Raw genomic sequence first — 19,638 nt, forward strand, 5'->3', positions numbered from 1 at the left:
TGAAGCCCGGGTTGGTGCCGAAGCTTTTTACTTCTCCCAATTTTGTTTCTCCGTTGTATTCATGCCCGTTTTGTTGATGTATAAGCGATGTGGGTAAGCACTGGAGGATCATTACGGATCGTCGGTTTTCGGACTTTCGGTTTTCGATGAGAAAGAGAATTAAAAAAAGAAAAATCCATCGAAAAAGGGTGCATTGTTGAGGATCTAAACACTCGGTCGAAGGGTACTTTACATTGGTTTATCATTTATACAAAATAATGCAACATCAAAATGCGGTCACCATTGGGGGAAATGGAAAAGAAAATCTTGTGGAGAAAGTTTAACCGCGCGCGTCGGGATCTCACCAGATCTTTAAATGTTGCTAATGGATGATCTTTTTTCCTTCAACCTGGTGGTTGTACATGGGAACGGTTCGCTTCATTACGCCCATTTGCGCCATTCAACAGTCCAAAGGACCAGCGGTACACAGTGCCGCTGGAAAGCGCCAGGATCAAAGGGAAATTAGTCCAATAAAACCGCACCTTCTACGGTTAATCCACCCAATTTAGCATCTATTTTGATTCTGCCTATTTCGTTGTATTTCCCGACTTCCAATCAACGGCATCAAGAAGCTAAACGTAGCAAAAAAACACGAAATCATCGCGGTTCTTGGCCATTTGCCATCTAATTACGTTTGCGGACAACGCACGGTCGCAGCTGAGCGTGGAAAACATTTGCCTATTCATCAGTCGATTCAGAATTGGTGAGACGCTCGGGCGCTGCTCTTTCGTCCCGTTCCACAGCTCACCCGTTCTTAGTTAGCGATATCCTGCGTTCCTTGGAGTAAAATCAGTACGATTTCCCCTCCCCCAGCGCAACACATTTACCGCCACGAACAAAGCGTGCCCGGTTAATAGGGAAACGGTTCCGCTTCCTTCTCCTTGCGCTCGGGGTGCAAATCAAAACGTTCTCATTTAACTGACAATCAATGTAGCGTCAAAGGGACGCTTCTTGTCAGCACAGGGCGGCCCTTCTGGCGCGCTGATGCCATCTGCCGATGCGATACTGCCCTTCAACGGGAGCGGAATGGGGAGTGCAGGGCAAGCCTTAATTACGTGTATGGCACACCGAACGCCCGACTCCCGGTTCAGCGATATAATGGCCACGCTGGAGAGCCGTTTCTGTGCGAGCGATTTCGCTGCCTTCGTTCGCCCCCAACATTCTTTCTGTGGTCTATAGCACAGTGGGATAGAGGATGGAGTTTTGGTTTGGCATGTCAACATCAAATAAAATCATAATTTTTCATAATCGTAGGAATAATAAAATCAATTAAAGAAACGATTCTACGTTACGTTAGAAATAATATGCACATTTTACGTTCCAATAATTTATAATCTGATGCACTGTTCGAAATTGTAAGAACAGTTTGAAATAACATTCGAACACCTGAAGGAGTTTCGTTGAAAAGCTACATCTAATGACATTTAACATTATATATTCCATTTGGTTGGTTTTGAACCTCCTGTTTGGAATATAAATTAATACTCTGCATTATTTAATAACATAATATTATTTTTTTTAAAAGCAAATTCTTATACAACAATATTATTCATGTTTATTCTAGTTGGAAAAGACTCCTTTAATTGATCCCTTATTTTAAATCCATGCGTAAAAACTAAAGTTCTGTCATTCAGATTCAGATTCATGATTCTGAATGATTCTTTGTGTTTTAGAGATTCATAAACCTTTTAATGAGAGATTCATGAATCCCAAAAATTCATCAACTGAAAACTAATGACCAAAACATGGGTCGAGGCCCCTGTTTTTTATTGGTCGCATGATCCAGCCTAATGAAAGAATCATGAAGATTCATTATGGGTTCATAAACGTTTCAATAAATTCCAAAAGATTCATAGCAAAAAATCTCGCCAAAAGATTCGTAAGGCACAACACTAGTAAAAACCATTTTCTCTGAACACCAGATAAGATCGACTGAGTGATAGATACCACCCGAAATGAATCGTTTCTGGCAGGATTTTTAAAGTTGTCAACATGCTCCAGTATGATCCATATAACGATATTGAATATATAAAAAGTTATCAGGCAATAACGTCCCCTAAATGCCTTTGGTTGACCCACTGTGCACAGCGGGGAAAAAGTAATCGGTTCCGTTTGGTAGCGGGCCCCACAGTGTGTCAGTGTGATGCGTCTTCTGACACGTTGCTGTGCTCTGATCGCCGGTGCATCAGTCCCTTGGAGGAGAAACGCTGGGAGGAAGTTGTTGCAATTTTGCCGTTCCGTGGTTTTAACGAGTGCCTACGATCGAGGCATACGATGTTTGCTAACGCCATCGACTCAACCCACCGCTTGTGCGGTGGGAGAGAGATTTACCGGAAAATTTATTTATTACTTCCATTCAATTTATCTAAATTTCATATTTACATCCCGTTTAACCGGCAGCTGCTTCCGTCGCCCTCCGCCCCGGTGTAATAATGAGGCGCGGCATCGGTGCATAATTGCATTGGATCGTATCGAGCTGGCTCCTATTAGACTTCTGGTGCAAAAAACGGGCGCTGCTCCGAACATGAATAGGCACTCCCTCCCGGCTTTCGGCTTTCGGCTTTCGGTGTTTCCCAGTTCGGAAACACATCTCCCCACGTGTTCAGACGGTGGTGGAGGAAAAAAAATGTGTCCACCCCTTTTGCTTGGGATTCAGGAAGCGGTACATCGTTCTCCCACACGTTCGCCCGTCCCCATCTGACTCATGGCTCCGCTCCGTTTGATTCCGACGCCGTCGAACGTGGGCGAACAGTTTTCGGTTTCTGATTTAGGAGCCCCGCGTGGATGCTACCGTTTGTGCGAAACCACGATTTCCGATGTCACGCGGTTTCTCGCGGCGGTAAGATGGAACTCAAAGGGAGGCAACAGTGAAAAAAGAAATAAAAGCAGATGGAAGTTGCGACTGCTGGTGGATGTGTCGGTCGGTTCCACCTCCAATTATTGCGCGCTGACAACATAAGTAGTGATTAATAGATGAGAACAACCGGGGGAAGGAACATGTCGTTCGCCGAGGCTCGTCGCCGAGAGTGTGACTAATAATGCTGTCCCAATAGTTCCGTGGGGGTAGCATCGGTTCGTCGTCTTCTTCTTCTGCTTGTTTTCCCCGAGAGAACGGGGCTGCAACGGGTGCGCTTCTTTGCCGTGGGCCGAGTAATTGGGCAGGGCAGCAGCATTGTGAAGTCTGCAGTGAGGCTTATGAAATTCAAATCATTTCCCACGTTTGCCGGCAACGAAAACTACTCCCGAGAGTCCGATTGGCAACCGTTTCAACATCCAGCGCGGAACACGGGTGAAAGAAAACAAAAAAAAAAAAAAACACACCACACATATTTAGGAATCCGATTCCCCATTTCTCTCTCCCGGCCCCGGTTTAATCCAATTAACACGCCACCGAAAGGCACTCCGAGGCCGGTCGCTTAAGCAGGCAATTAAAATCGAAAGGAAAGGCAGAAAAATTGGTACGCGCAAGTACGCGGCGTAGGGTTTTTCACTTCCGGAAGCGATAGAGCGTGTATTCGTTCGAATAAATAAATGAAAACAGGAAAAATGGCCCCACCGAAAAGCACAACCCCAATCATATCCATCCAGCCATCCCCCCACCCGATATTTCCCTTTTACGGGCTCGACGGTGTTCGCCCGTTCGCGACCCGTTCATCAATGGCCCTGCCCGCCCGCCCGCCCGCCCACGTCCTTCGCATCTTCCTTCTTGCTCGACCCCTTTTTTGGGCATCCCTCGGTGTCCCGGTGTCAATCAAAATTCTTTCACTCCACTAAAAATCGTCAATTTACGGGTTTACCCATTTGGTGTGGCCAAACTAGGGCCAAGCCAAAAGGGCAGGGCGGGAAGGTGTTCTGAAGAGACGCAGCCCCGTTCGAGTGGCCGCTGTGTGACTTTGTGCGCGTTGGATTAGCTGAAGCGAAACAAAAGCCTTCTCGAACTCCGAACGGGAGGAACGGGCAGCCGATACTTTCCCAAATAAATAATTCAACATTTTCCATCCAAGGAGTCAATTATTCTTCCGCGTGTCTTAGCATTTAACTGCTGTTGCTGCTGCTGGTCCCCAAAAGCTCGATTGTGGGAGCTTGAGAGAGGGAGGAGGGGAAAGGGCAGGGGTGAAAATACCACCGTTGGGTTTGGCGCACCGTTTCGACACGACGAAAGACGTCGACGACGATCGAGTATGATCTTCAGATGTCTCACCTTCTTCACAACCGTCGTCCATCGAGTGTATGTGTGTGTGTGTTTGGCCACACAACTGACAACGAGCGGGCGTTCGCGAAGACAAAGCCGGCGACAGAGTTGCTGCCACCTCCTGGCCAAGTACGGTGCCATAATTTTCGGCTAGAAGATTTTTCCCACCATCGCCGCGTGGCGACTAACGAACGGGCTTCCCCCGTTGGCGAAGTGCGAACACGCGGTCGCTTCTGTGGGGAGCCCGAGCAATCGGCCAACACGCGGCCCACGATCGGATCGGATTTGACGAGGTCCGTTCGCTACTTCTCTCTCTCTCTCTCGTCCGCTTTCGAGGGCAACAAATTGGCAGTTTTGACATACAACTTAATGTTATACAATCTTGTGCGCGATCGGACGATGGGCTGAGAGCGTGGACGTAGAATTGGCGGTGGGTGGAGGTTAAGAAACAAAGGAGATCATTATTTGAAGCTATCCACCGCCCAGCTGGCGAGGAGATATCGGCTCGATTGCACAACGGACCAACATGGCACGGCGCACCAGATCCAATCACTTCTCCGTAGCTCCATCGGGCAGGAATCCGCCCGATTAATCCGACGATCTGACGTGTGCGCTCATTGAAACAGACCTCGGTCCGGAACGGTTCGATGTCTCGGACAACCGATCGGGTTGGTCAAATGTATCGACTCGATTTCACGGAGGCGGCCGTGTCACCCGTGACAGGACACTAGCCACGTCCTGCACGCGTCGATACTCGCGGCGATCACACGCTTGGGAAAGTTCTCCGGTGAAAGGAAACGGTAATGCTCGCCAGAGCGCGGACCTTCCCGATGCGAGCCATTTATGAGTGATGTAGAACGATATGGAACAAGACAGATGAACAACTGTTAACAAACTTGTTAATTTAAATCGAAAAGATCGTTACGAACAACGGAGCGCCCCGGAGCGATCGGTTACGATTGGGCGGGGGAGGTTTGGGGCTGGTCGGCTCGCGAGGAGATATTCCACGCTTCCACCCGCGTGAGGTCACTCGATCCACCGGGACACGTCTTTTTCCTTGTTCCCTCCCCCCGGACCGGAGCGAATGGGAGTGTGGCCCAAGCATAGGGCAAGGTGCACTCCGCGATGCATGGATTGCTTTCCAAGGCATCCGTACCATCCCGCTGCGTCGCACGAGTCGTCCACCAGGCCCCTTCAAACCCCCCTACTCGCCACGTCTGGGGTGATGATGTATATCTGGATCAACAGGGCAACATGAGCGGCAATTTGTTAGTGGCAGGCCTTCGCCTGCCCGCACGATCAACAATGACAATCATATCTGGAAATAAACATGTTAACAGGCATTTCTCGACCCCCCGACTATCTCTTTCTCCCTCTATCTCACTATTTCTCGGGTGGTTTGAAATGAAATTGGCGTGCCAGCGTCCAGCTGTCCGAGTGGTCAACGCGGAATCCTAGTCTCCTAGCTCAAAGGGAGGTGGAAAATGAGCGATCGCGCCAATTCTAGCCACACTCGCAACTGGGGGTGTAATAAATATGTCCGTGCGTTCGTCGAACGCCCGGTATCCCGCGGCGCTGGTAAAGTGCACACTATTCTCCGACCTCCCGTCCCGGTCCCGGCTTCGTCGTGACCCTTCAATCTCCGCGAAACTATGCACGCTCTCGCTGAGCCTCTAAGTCCGTTTCCCCGTTGCCATCGTTTTCCAATCAATTATGCATGGCGCACGGTGCAACTATCATCAAATGGAAAATGGTTGCATTTATCCTTCTGTCCGTCGATTGGGCGTCAGCCAACTCCCGACCGGAATGGGACAATTGGAGCGTCCATGTTGGAAAACACTTACACGGTTGTGAGGATGTCACTGTGAAGAACGTTGCTGGAAAACCCTTCAAACTGAGATCCTATTCCTCTGCAAAAACGCGTCGTGATTCCTTGCTATGAGTTAAATTTGCTTCGAAAACTATTTTGAAATGCAGTAAATTGTGGAAACATGATTTACTCGCTTACAAAAATAGGCTAATTTTACGGTTTCCACAAAAATGTATTGTTATAAGCAAAGAAAGAATCTATTCGATATTTGTTTTTTTTAGTTAAAAAACATATAATGAAGTTAGGTTTTTACTAATGCTTCAATAACGTGTGTACTTGGTGCTGTTTATGAGAGAGGTTAAACTTGTTTAGCATTTGTATAGTAGTAAAGTATACTTGTTGCATGAAAATTTCAACTATTTCTACTCGTTCTTTGGGCAGAATTGTTATAAAAGAAAATCAATTAGTTTATTAGAATTATAAAACAGTTCTTGTTTTGCTCCGTTTTAAAAGTATTACATATACAAAACATTATAGTAAAATTCCTCTTAATTGGCCTTTAAAGTCAACCCACTTTAAATAACACAGTTGCAGTCATCTTATGTTTCAAATTCATTCAGTTTGATGACAAAACTGTTCCCTCCTTCGTGCGCTAGATAAAATTCCGTTCTAGGCCTGAAAATAGACGTTCCTGATCAACAAGAGGGAAGACGATCCCTATTTATAGCCAGAGGCATCGAAGACATTTGCTAGGACTTTCCTCCGCGACACCAAACCGACGTCCCCGGTGGGTCACACGGATTGGAACGTTTTCACTTCACACGCGTTTTGGCGAAGCAAACGCACAGGAAACACTTTTCTTTCACTTGAGCTCTCCTGCTCGCCCGATGGTCCATTTCTTTGTCACCCTCGGTCGCCGCTGCAGCCCATCCGTCCGGGTTGGACCGGGCGGTGAATAAATTGCATTTGACAGATTTTCCCATCGAACGCGCGCGCGAGAGTCAATCGGTACGGAAAGAAAAACAAAAACCAAACGCGTCGTGTGATGATGATAAAGCTCGAACATCACTCGATTTCTCCCGTACCACGAAGGAGGCGTTTGAGGCAACGGGGAAGACCATCGATCGCCATTGCAAAGACAAAAGACGCAACAGCAAGAGCCGGTTGTCGTTTGCAAAAGTTGGGGTGCGAAGCGCGGTTGTTTCACCTCCTTTTCGGTGGGTAAAGATCGCCACCGAAAAGAGCGCCTCCGCAGGATGGCCGGGAATGCCGAGATCCCACCGGTCTGATAGCCCACGAACCGATATCGGTTGAAGCTGGCGGGGTTCGTCGCTTGCGCTGTCGTGTTTGTGTTCCTCTTGTTTCGCTTCCTTCCCGGCCGGGCAATAAAATACGCCCAATATGGCGCTGGCTGTAAATTATCCAAATGCCGCCTCGTGAGTCGGTAGGATAACTTGGGTCTGTTTTTTTTACGGGAGGCAGTTGGCAGCTGCTTTCGCATTTCGACACTTCACGCAGGCGGCGGCGGTAGAGAGTGATCGGCGCTGTCGCCGGACGCCGTTGATCCCTACTGATAGTGTGATAAAATAAAACCAAACAAGCGTTTCTACGACGCAACGGGGAAAAAACGGAACCAACGAGCCACGGCCGGCCGTGTCGTGTGTCGTGCAAGCTCGTTGAAATATTATAATGAATTATTGTATTATTATTATAATTATGTGTTAGATGGGCTGGCCCCGGGCGCGCCCCGCTCCGCCGCCGCTCTCCCTTATCTCGCGCCGATATCTAAAGCCGGTGCTAAACCCGGTCCTTCGTTTCATATTTGGGCCACGGGCCCCGTCGCTGTCCGCGCGGTGGCGTATATGGCACAATAAATTGGATGTCACGAATATGCTAATGTCTGTTGGGATGATCGAACGGGGTAGGGGCGAGGGGAGGCGGGCGATGCGCTTTGATTCGAATCGGCCAATCGCTTTGACGCGCGGGATAAAATTGTGCCATCATTCAGTGCGGATCATCCCCTATTTTGGCGATGGGTAAAAAATGGAAATGTGTCGCATCTTCGCGAAATGCTTCGATACATTGTCACCCGGAACGGGGAATGGGAACTTACCATTGGCGCAGGGGCCACCCTTATCGCACGGGGCCCGGGGAAACTCGCAATGGCGGCCAGCCCGGCCCGGCGGACAGTGGCAGTAGTAGCCGCCTGGGGTGTTGAGACACTGGCCTTCGGTGCACGGCTTTGAGACGCAGTGATCTTTGGCTTCCTGTTGGGTGAGAGAAGAAAAGAAAAGAAAAGCCCGAACACAGGCATGAGCAAATTGAACGGAACTAATCGACAGACGAACGACGGTTTCGAGTGTGTACCATATAAAAGATCAATAAAATTTCCTCCACTACAAACAGGCGAGGATCGCGTCGGTGACAACGACTCCCCCCATAGCGGGATGCTTTGTTTATGCTGGTCGTACATAAAATCACATTTTTATGCTAATCATCGCCACCCGCCGGTGGAGTTCGTGCCGTTCCTTCCCCGAACGGAGCCGGGGTGAAATTGGGCCGAAGAAGGCTTTTAATTGGAGCCCGACACCGACGCGAACGCGCTCGGAGGTGGACACGGATTATGATATTATACAGTGCGCCCAAACATGTGTGTGACAGCTGTAAAAAGGGGAAACTTCTCTTCCGAACGGACTGGTTTGGTTTTACTGTCGCTCGAAACAAGTTGTAAGCGTTGTGGAAAGAAAAGAACGATCGTCGAATCCCCCGAACCCGGAGGTACGGTAACCCGAAAGTGATGGTGGCTTTCGTTCTTCGCCTGCCCCTGCACTGTTCTAATCAGTTTAGCAAGACCGGCACAACCGGTGGCCAGCCGGTGATGGTTTTAATCGGTTACTTGTGTTTCCCCCGACAGCTAGTCCACGCAATTCCGGATCGAAGTCCGACCGGTCATCAAATTTATTGGTTAAAAAAAGAAAGGAACAATGTTTAAAACACAAATAGAAATAAAAAGCATTTTTATCCCGGCCGTCATAAAACCGGCCGTGAGAATGGGGCGCTGTGTCGTGACACTTGTTATATTTAACACCTTCGAACGCACGAAGACACCCGGAAAGAAAATATCTTCCTTTTCCCTGCGCGATGTAAGACAATATTAAAGCCCTCGGAAGGCCCGAACTTGGAAGCAATGGTAATGGAAATTGTCAATCAATTGTCGCTGGTGACTTAAGACCAGATTGTCTCAAAACCCCCCGTTTGAAAGGACACGGCCGGGAGATAAAGTGTCGGCCAGGAAGCCGAAAGAAAGAAGAGCGGAAGGAATGACGAGGTAGGTGCACCGGCAGGCGGACAGAATTAATACTTGGTTAGTTTTGCATCCCCTTTTTTTCGGGGTGAATTTTGACTGACAGTAAGCCTATCCGGCGGCTTGGTAATAAAGCTAGGAGAAAGAGGACTTTGTGTATGGATGTGTATGTGTGTGTGTGTGTGAGATGACGTCGGTTGTAGGTATTAATCGATTATCGATATTCGCGCCGGGATTTTGTTTTCTCACCTGCTCGCAGCTCAACGAGACTTTCTGTCGGATGGAACGGATTGAGGCTTTCAAAAAAAAAAAGGAAAAGCCCACCGGCTCGACATTTCACACCTTCAAAATTCTTTCTCCCGAAATGTAGTCCCGTTTGGGATAAGTTGTCCAGTTCCCCCCTGCCCTCTTCACTCCCTTCCAGCTTGGAGCAACTTCTGCTCTCCACTGAACTGGTGCACTTTTTCCCGTGCGCTCCCACGGCAACCCTTTTTTCCAAAAACAGCATCTTGTATTCTTGTTTGTTGTGTTTGTGTGCTCCTGAAGTGGCGAAGAAAACTCCGGAGGGAAAAATAAACACTCGCGCCACAGTGATTTAATTTAATGATCCTCTGGGAAGGCGATTCAATTCGTTAGCAATGATTTAATTTGCCCCTCTCCCCATTTGGGCCGCGTTTCGGGGCGTCCGTTGCCCAGACTTGGGGCGCGCTGTCGGCGAGGCAAAAGGCTATCACGTTGTCATTGTGTCACCCGGACGGTCGCGCGATCCTGAGAATCTGTTCCGACCCCGGCGCGCCAAACGATTTTGACGACCCAGCCAGCTCAAAAAGCTGGTGAACGATAAATTTTCCGTTTTCTCCACGGTTGTACGCGGAACACCCGCGAATCGGGTTTGCTGCCGGGGGAGAGTTGGTTTTTATTCGAGCAAAAGGAAACGGCTATTTGTTTCCACGCGGAATAACATTTGATACGAAAAATGTGTTTCACCGATCGGCGGTGGGATGTCACGAGCAAAGCGAAATAAAACGAACGAAAATGCTTAATTGCCTTCCAGATGCATGTCACCCGGCCCACGGGACGCTTGTAAAAGCACCCTCGCGAGGGTGAGGCTTTTCTGTCTCCTCCTCAGCTGTCCACGGCGTATCAGTTTTCATGCCATCAGTCAACGAGCGGAGGCTCTTTTGCTCTCTCTTCCTTCTTCTCGGCGCCACAAAAATCGGTGCCATACGAGCGCAAAACACGGACGGGAATGTCGCTTCGTTAGGTGTGAGCGTTGATTTTGGATTTCCAAAATTGGTCCTACGATGATCGATAGGATCCACAATCGATGAAGCAAGGCGTAACATTTGGCGTCACCTATTTATGACGCTGCTGTAGAAGGTTGCGTGTCCTATTTTTTTGCCGATGATGGTCCTTGCTCGCCTTGGAATTCACTTTACAACCATCCGATGACCCCCGACTGTGCCGCGATCAATCAAACACGGTCGAGTTTGAGTCGGAAAGCGAACGTTACCCGCCCGAATCAAGCGACGAACCCTTTTTTCTTCGCGCGGGGTGACGAGTTCATAAACCATTCCGCTCTGCTCTTCGCTGAGGTGCACATTTTTCTTGATAACACCTTCGAGCGCTTCGATCGCTTATGCAATGGCGTAATGAGATTCCACCGGGGAGAGGTAGCAAGGCGTTACCAGTTCAGTCCCTCGCGATCGATAAACGGTGAGATGTTAATCAATTAGCGTCACCTAAGCGGACTTTTTCCACTCCACCTTGCCCGGTTCCAGAGCTTCTGCCAGCTGTCCGGTAGGAAAAACCCCCCTTTCGGACGAATGCATTAGTGCACCATTCGAGAGGCTGACTTTTCACATCGCCAAGAACTAACCGTTCGGTTCGGTGAAATCGTCGTTTTCGCCCTCTTGTCGTCTACGTCTGCATTTTCCAGCCTCGTAGCGCCGGGTCGGTCGGTGCAGCCTCGCCGGGAGTAACCTTTAGGTGAGTTTGATTTGTTGTACATAATTGCCTGCAGCGCAAACAGACAACCGCCTCGACAACCGCACGATCAGGCCGGCGCACTCGTAACGAAACTGTATCGATCGTATGACAAACGCCGGGTTGTGCTGCCTCCATCTCCTTTGCCCGTCCTAATGGCAGGTGCATTTTCCAATTCCCTTCACCCGGCTCCCACCGGCACCGAACCACTTGTCGAGGGTAACATGTGCATTTTTATATTACATTTAAAATAATTTATTTATTTCATTTCGCAGCGACCGTGGTGTGGTTTTTCTTTTTTGCTCCTTTTGCCTCGCTGCTGCCGTTTGCTGCCACCGATCGGCCGTGTTTTGTGCCGGCCACCGTGTGTATCCACCAATGCCATTTCGTAACTGAACCCGCGGGGTGCGACCGGACCGGAGCACCAGCTAGGCCTAGCGCGTTTCGCCGAGTGTGAGAGATAATAAAAAGGCGAATAACATATTAAATCTCGAAACCGTCACTCTAGTCAACATTTCAACGGGATTGCGAGGGGAAGGAGCTGTGTGTGAGTGCGTGTTTGTGTGCGAGCTCGCTGGCTTGTTTGCAGTGCGAAATGTGCAACCCTGCAGCAAACCGGTAGTAGGATAGTAGCTCTAAAACGCCACCGAACGTTCGGCAGACCGTCGAATGTGCGCCGTACGCAACTGTGAAGCGTACAGTGCTTCACAGTGGCCGGTGCTGAGGGAAGGGCAATGTAAGATAAGCCCAGGAGGTGGTTGACGATGGCTGGGGGGCGGGGAGCGGTAAGAAAAGACTTCTGGCCAACTGAATCAGGGATTAAAAAATGACATCGGCAACATAACTCTGCACCGTTGCGCGTCAGGTGGATGACGACGGGACCGGGGTGGCAGGGTGGCGGGAAACAAGTGCAAAACGCGTCGTGAACCGGTTCGCGCGTTTTGCAGAAACACCCGAGCGAGGTGCATCATCCCCTGCGCGCAGGGGAAAAAAACAGATCCCGCCGAGAGGGAGCGTGTGTACGTAACCTTCTGCTTCTGCCGTACCGTTGCCGGCGCGTTCTAAATAGTTCATCTAACCTGAGCGCGATGGACAGCACAGGAAGGGCTGTCGGTTCACACAGACATAACATTTACATAAACGCACATGAGTTGTTTGTGGCTTAGGGTCAACCCGTTGCCGCTGGGAACAACCATTAGGCTCCGAAAAGTAAGCTCCCGTTTGACAATACTGCCGCGAGAACCGTTTCACATATTGCGAGCCATCGCTTCTGGATAGAGTCCCTTGGCGAAAGGCCACCTTTCTAGTGGTAGTTTCATTTGCATTCTCATTAAGTGTCACTTGTTCACGACCTGCTCCTGTTAGCAGGCGTCCCGGTAGGCCCCCCCAGCAAACATAAGAGGATTAACAATTTTTAACTCGTTTGACAAATCACACATATTTCTCCGGGGGGAAATTGAAGAGAAAATAGAAACCTCTAGGGGAGTTAGGAAATTGGCATCACACTCGCTATTAAACGGTTCAGTGCATCAGGTGCGACCGACATGTTCATTTCCGTTCGTTTTACAAAACGAGGTCGTATTTCACCAACAATCATTTGCACTTTTAGTTAGGAGTTTGAATTGATGGAAAAAGGTTTCAGCAGTAAAAAGAAACACAAACTGACCGAAAATTAATTGTAAAAAGACGAAAGAAACTACTAAATCTTGGGATAGAACCTTCTTAGACATTGACTGTGTATGCCATGTTTTTGATAGTTTTTCGATAGTGTTTTTTAGAATGATTCCTAGTTTAACATTTCGTTGTTTTAACATTCGGTGTTAATTAGAAATTGCTTTTATACTAGATAGTTTTAATACCATTCTAATAAGTTGGTGTGATAAGAAAAAAAAATGGGTTAAATGAGCTGAGGTTTCATTTAACATATCATTTTCACGGATAGACCAGTCATGCAATGCACATTGACTTCATCAACAATATTAGTAACGAACAAAGAAAAAATCCCTGCTTGGTTTTGGATTTATTTTTGACAAAATTTTAATTTGTCTGTTGTACTTTAATCGACATTCTTTAATTTTTAATTCTTTTCTTGATATTTGATATTTTTTCATTTTTTGTCTTTTTGGGTATATTATTGAAGGAGCATTACTAAATCCAACCCAAGATCGTGAAATGTTATCTGTTGTGTTATAACTCCTTATCAGCATGGTATCGTTTAGAGAAAATCCTAAAACCTCTGAACAGTTTGTCAAACGTTGAGCGGGTTTGCTTTATCACATTGTATCGTAGGCTTCAAAATTCATAAGCTGATAAATGGTTTCAACACGAAGACAAATTACCCAAACGCGATCGTCACTGGTGGGTCCCAAGGAGTGTTGGTGTTTTCTTCAGTGCTCGTGAAGATTCGACTCACTCGTCTCGTTTTTCGACTAAGCACAGACCGACCGTGTGTTTTTGCGTCTTCGAAACTCCTCATCATCTCACTGGCAGGAGCTTTTTCTCTTTATTATTTCGCATTCAAGTCGGGGCAGAAGAGCATGGGTTGTTTTTCTCTTTTTGCTTTATCCCGAGTTGTGTTTTTCTGCCTGCGTTTCATTTTGCGATTCACCCCGAGGGGCGGTGTGTTCAACGAGTGGCTTGGTATTATCGTTTTTATATCTTTATAAATTAATTTTTATTTTATGACGGTTCATTTACATGGGGCACGATTTTGGCTACGGTTCGGGCGAGTACGGAAAGGGGAAAGCCCATGGTAGCAAAGGGGAGCCAGCACCGGGAAGCGCACGAGCAGATCGACAAACGCAGATGCTGAACCGGCACGCACATCATAAATATTTAAAAAGGGATGCCCTCCGCACGGGGAAAGGAAATAAAATGAAATAAAATCAAAAAATCGTTTAACGACAATCGTCACCAAACGGTTCGGTTCAACCTCCGCTTCCACCCACGGGTCCTATGAGGTGCAGAACCGCTGGTTTGGACCGCTCGGACGCTGATTATCCGGAACGATGGGGCTGATTTACGAGATTTACGCGGGCTTTCAAAACGGAATAAGGTAACGAGATGTGCACGGTGTGTATGGGTGTCCTCGGAGCGACGACTAAATACATCGGCGATCACGCATGTTGGCGTTGCTGTTGACATGTTGTTCGCGAGATGTCGTCACAGAAAAAAAAGGGGAAACCCTTCCCGAACGTCAACCGGAGTGTCGGTGGTCAATCCGTCAACCGCAGACCGAACAAAAGCCTTTCCTGGCGGGTCGCATTTGTTATCGGCAGGGTTTTGTTGCTCTGCAGCGAGTGTTGCAGCGTGCAGCATTTAGCGTTTGCTTTGCAGACGTCTTTTGTGCGTAAAGTCGGGGTCCGTTCGACGGCTCAGCTCGCTTAAAGCTTCACATAATTATCGGAAGTATTATTATGCTAAAGACCGCCCCGATCTCCCGATCTCCGTCGGATCAGGGCATTCGACGCACGTTTTCGAGTCCGTTGTGACGGTGGTAAGTGGGTGGGTGTCATTCGTCACACGTGCGTGACAATGTGCGAGGAAACATGTATTTCGTGTCGTTTTCCTCTCCTTTCATTGAACACTCTGTGTCCCGCAGGTCGCATTCGCATTCCAACGCGCGAAGAGTCGATAAAATGTTGTAGCCCTCTTTTATTGCGCGCCTCGGCCCGGTGGGTGACATTCCGTTTCGAGATGATCATGTGTTGCTATGGTGAGTAGCTTGAACAAGGGTTTGTGATGCTCGAACGTAGGCGATGAGCCCAATTAACCTAACGTTATTGGACTTGGACAGTGACACTATCCTCAAAAAAGAGAAGAAAAGCTCCCTTGTAGCCGAAGTTCAATAAATAGCCATACCGTACCTAAATAATGACACAGTTTTTAAACCGTTAGTCACGGTTCTCGACGATAAATAAACATACTCTCAACGAAAGACTTCAATGCCGGCGTTATGACGAACCCGTCAAATGTCGAGTTATACCGTAATAATGTTCGAATTCTTTCTCGCTAATCCGATCGTTGATGGTACATGGACGACGAAAGATAATTAACTTACCTCGCATAGCGTTCCGGAAAAGCCGAGCGGGCAGATGCACTTGAAGTTGCCGATTTGATCGACGCATTCGCCACCGTTGCGGCAGGGATAGTTGGCACACTCGTTGATATCGGTTCCGCAGTTACGGCCTGGGTTGGGGAGAAAAGGAGAAGAGAAATAAAAATCGATGTAAACACAGAGTTTAACATTGTTGAAACCTTATCCCCGCCATTAGAGCGATTTTAACGCACGCCAATGATTATTCCTATTGGATAAATCTGGCCCATAAGCCAGAGAAATGGAAGCACATTTACCCACGGGGGAAGAAACGGGCGAAAGAAAGCAACGACTGGCTAAGGCGCTTTCGAAGCCAAAGAATGGGACATTCTTGTACGTAATGAACATATTTCATGGGCCTAAGACCTTGCCCAGCCACGACCTTTGCGTTTTGTCCAGCTTCGAAGGTATTTTGTTTCCTCCCTTCCGTCCTCTGCGGTGGAATCCCAGCTCCCAGCGGTTTGCTCGCGGTGCCCGCGTGCTGCTACCCGTCTTCATCGATCTTCTTTCCCAACAATAAACACCCTTCCACACTTCCCACAGGGCCGGGCGGAACGTTGGTTCATCCGAACGCGTAATAGATGATATTTTAAAAAGCTCAAGATTAATCAAAAATATAAAAAGCCACGCTACTGGAATATGATTATTATCATCGTCCATTGCGAGACGCCGTCGTCTTCGGCCGGGGGGGGGGGGGCCGAAGTCCGTCGTTTGTGGCGAATTTGAATACAACAACGGCGGTGGGGCGACCCTCGGCATACCGGAGGCGCAGAGTTTTATTAATATCTTTTCGCGCTCAACGCGGCTCTGGTTTCTTGTTTTCTTTTGCTGTGGTCATGTTTTGTTCTCATCTCTTTTTTCGTCGAGTTTTGTTTGCTCGCCTCCGAGTCGGAGTCGGAGGGTTTTAGTCCGATCTTTTTCCAGCGCCCTAAGGGCCCTCCTTAGCAAACCGGGGCCGTAATCGGAATGGTTGTTAATTTGTCTTCACATTTTTATGAGAAATTGGAAGCATTATTGCTTTAACTGCATTTAAACGAACAACATTTGTCGTCCATCGTCGAGGTGGGAAGGAGGCGGAAGGCAGGAAGATGAAAGTAAACAAGAAAGCTCGTTCATTACGCCGGATGTCGGCAACGATCGCCGCTGGGATGGAAGGATTAGGAGGTATTTGGGTGCACGGTTGAATGAAATTATCATTAGTGAGACATTATCGTGACTGACTCAATGTTTGGGGACTGACCCCCTCCCGGTCGGAAAGCACTTGCGGGAAAACCCCGACGCGATTTCCCGCTCCAATTTAACCAAACCGAACGGTCAGCGGTCCACGGTGCTACCTGCTGTGATCCTCGGTCTTTCCTCCCCCGGATCGCCGAGCAGGCCGTGTTTGACAGCCCGCAGTGTTTTCAATTTTGACAGCCACCGGCACCGAACCGTAACAATTACGATTCTAATTGACAGCGGGAGCGGGCGCGCTCGATTGACCCGGCGGGAAAACTCGGCTGCCGCCGCCGCCGATGCTACCGCCGACTGGGCCACGAGTCGTGTCCGCACAGCGGTGCTCCAATCAACGGGCCCGGATCATGCCGCCGGTATTCGTTGGCCGGGCGGTTTGATTAATTGAAAGACACGGCAGACAAGCGCAAGGTACATTGGCCAGCCTAACTGGAGCGTGAGTGTTGCCGAGCGGGGGTTTTGGGCACGAATTTCCCGCAATATATTTGGGTTTGGGGTAATTAAAACTAACGCCGATCGATCGGACGCATCCGATTGCGTGCGGTACTGGACGTGGAGGAATGCTTTCGCTGTAGGTTCAAACTCCCGCCCGCCTCGGACTCATGTCCGGTGATTGATGAATTATCCCACTTCAAGCTGTGCTACCTAAGGAGGGCTCCCCGTGTACGTTTGTGTGAATTTGTAGTTTATGTTTACCCAGCTCGATCGCGCATCGTCAATCATCGATCGGGAGCGCTCGATGAGGGAGACAAATTGTTGTATTAGCCGAACGCATCCGGATCATCACGCTCGGGCGGGCAACTTACCGGTGTATCCGACGGCGCAGTTGCAGTAATAGTTGTTGACCAGGTCGATGCAGGTGGCGCCATTCTGGCACTTGTCGATGCAGTCGTTCAGATTCGTCGCGCACGTCGGTCCACCCCAGCCGTCCTGGCAGGTGCACTGGAACGATCCGGGCAGGTTGCGGCATGATTCGGCATTAATGCACGGCCCGAGCCCGGACGCGACGTTCGTGTCGCACTCGTCGACGTCTGCAATGGAGGAAGAAACACGATGCGGTTAGGACATTAGCATGACGCCTCCTGGGACGAACGTGTCCCGTTTGATAGTAGACGGGAAGAGAGTTGGAATGTTTACTCACCGTTTTGACAGGTGTCTCCCGTCCACTGCGGTGGGCATTCGCAGCGAAACTTGCCAATCAGATCGATACAAGTGCCACCGTTTTGGCACGGTGCATCCGCACATTCATCGATGTCTGGAAGAAATGGGGAAAACGGTAAATAAAACAATTACTATCGGCAAGGGTAGTGAAAAGGGGTTACATTAAAATTCACGATAGAAGAAAGGAGAATGCTTGAACATTCCGCTCTTCCCGGGTTCACTTTGCGGCGTTTGAATGCAACCACTAATGAACGTACGCCTATGACGCCAAAGGAGCAAATTAAGGTAGGAACAAGAGCAATCAGTTTGGCTTCCATCCAACTCCGAGAGGGTCCGAGTGGCCAACGATGATCGATCGAGCAGGACGATACAGGCACGCTATCGTCGCTGTTATCAGTTCGACGATCGAGCAAAGTAGGTAAAGGTACATTCCCATGGGCAGGAAGCCACCCGTCAACCCATGCGGTCTTGGACGTTGTTATGACGTTTTGGGGTTGATGTGTTCGAGCGGGTCGGAGGCATGATGGAGCGGCAACGATTGCGGACCATGATGGATCCCTAACCTCCATAGTCATGCAAGCAGGAAGTTGACCGCAATCTGCGCTGTCCTGTGACCGTGTGATGTGGTAATTAGTACAGCTGAACTCCTGTGGCCCACTGGAGTCACGTACGATATTTGGCACGATTTGGTTGCCGGACTGCAGGGAACAGCGGAAACCCCCTATCTGGGTGTTTGTTTTAGCTTTTTCAACTGTCAGAAATAGCGGTGAAAGAACATCGGAGACGCACCGCCTCCTGCTGCTCTAACGAAAGCAAATGGCGTCCGGATGTCAGATGTCAAGTGGCGTTGCTTTGTTTTGGCTTTGATTTGGAAGGAATTCGGTTCAGGAGAAATACTAATACTAAAACAAATCGTGTATAACTCCGATTCCACAACGTGCATGAATTTGATTGGAGCTCTCGGTGCGGGTTTTTGATGGATGATTAATTGGGCGCTCGTACGGTTTGACGGCCTTTTCCGCCCGCTTGTCAGTCTGCCATCTTTGCCTTCGTAGCGAAACAAAAAAAAGGCCCGTCAGTCACCTTCCAGTGAAGAAAGGTAGTGTGCGGTATACCCATCCGTTTTACCCTTTTGGTTTGAGAGGGAACCTTGTATTTCTATAGAAGAAAAACCCACGCGGCCCATGCTGATGCTACGGTGAGCACATACCGACCGGTGAGTTCTTCTGCTACAAATCGCCGCTGATGTGCTAGAATGCAAACGAGATGCAAAGATGGGATTCCGTCTCCACCAGCTCCCCAAGAAAGAACGCTACGAACCGCAAGTGCTAGGAATCAATAGGGGAAAAAAGGAAAAGGAGCCGCTCTCGGGGGTAGCACCCTGATCACGATGCATGTTTCCCTGCTTCACCCTCCGGTCGCCGACGGGTGTCACCACCGTTTCCACCGAGCAATTGGTCTTTGCGGTTGTTTGGTAACGAGATTGATTCAATCAGCATAAATACACCTGGGGACACGGCCCCGGTGGAGCCGGCGCAAAGGAAAATTACAATTTATTTTCTTGAAAATCAGCGCCGCCGCGATGGGCCCGTTTGTCGTTGGCATCTCGTTACCCGGGACGGGGCATCTCAACGTGCGCGGGAAGGCAGTAATGGGTTGTTTGACGCTGTTCGAGCAGGCAGGCCGTTCTTTGGCGCATCGTTGGTGGCGGGCAACAAGCGTGGACCTAAAACACGTCCACGGAAGCCACGAAGCGTCGGGATCCGACCGCCGAGAGTGGAAGAGGAAACAAACTTGCAGCAGTCATTTATTCAAAT

The 19,638-nt window shown here is 49.0% G+C and overlaps 1 protein-coding gene across 1 annotated transcript in view; it reads right to left on the reverse strand.

Annotated features, from left to right (window-relative positions):
• LOC131289781 (protein serrate) overlaps positions 1-19,638 on the reverse strand; it is a 108,663-nt gene that overhangs the window by 5,917 nt on the left and 83,108 nt on the right. The window contains exons 10-13 of the mRNA XM_058319092.1: positions 17,802-17,915; positions 17,467-17,691; positions 15,392-15,519; positions 8,155-8,308 (exon numbers count right to left, since the gene is read on the reverse strand). Coding sequence (XP_058175075.1) covers positions 8,155-8,308; positions 15,392-15,519; positions 17,467-17,691; positions 17,802-17,915 — 621 coding nt within the window. The remainder of the gene's footprint in view (positions 1-8,154; positions 8,309-15,391; positions 15,520-17,466; positions 17,692-17,801; positions 17,916-19,638) is intronic.

Source organism: Anopheles ziemanni, chromosome 3 (assembly GCF_943734765.1).
Source record: "Anopheles ziemanni chromosome 3, idAnoZiCoDA_A2_x.2, whole genome shotgun sequence".
NCBI lineage: Eukaryota > Metazoa > Arthropoda > Insecta > Diptera > Culicidae > Anopheles > Anopheles ziemanni.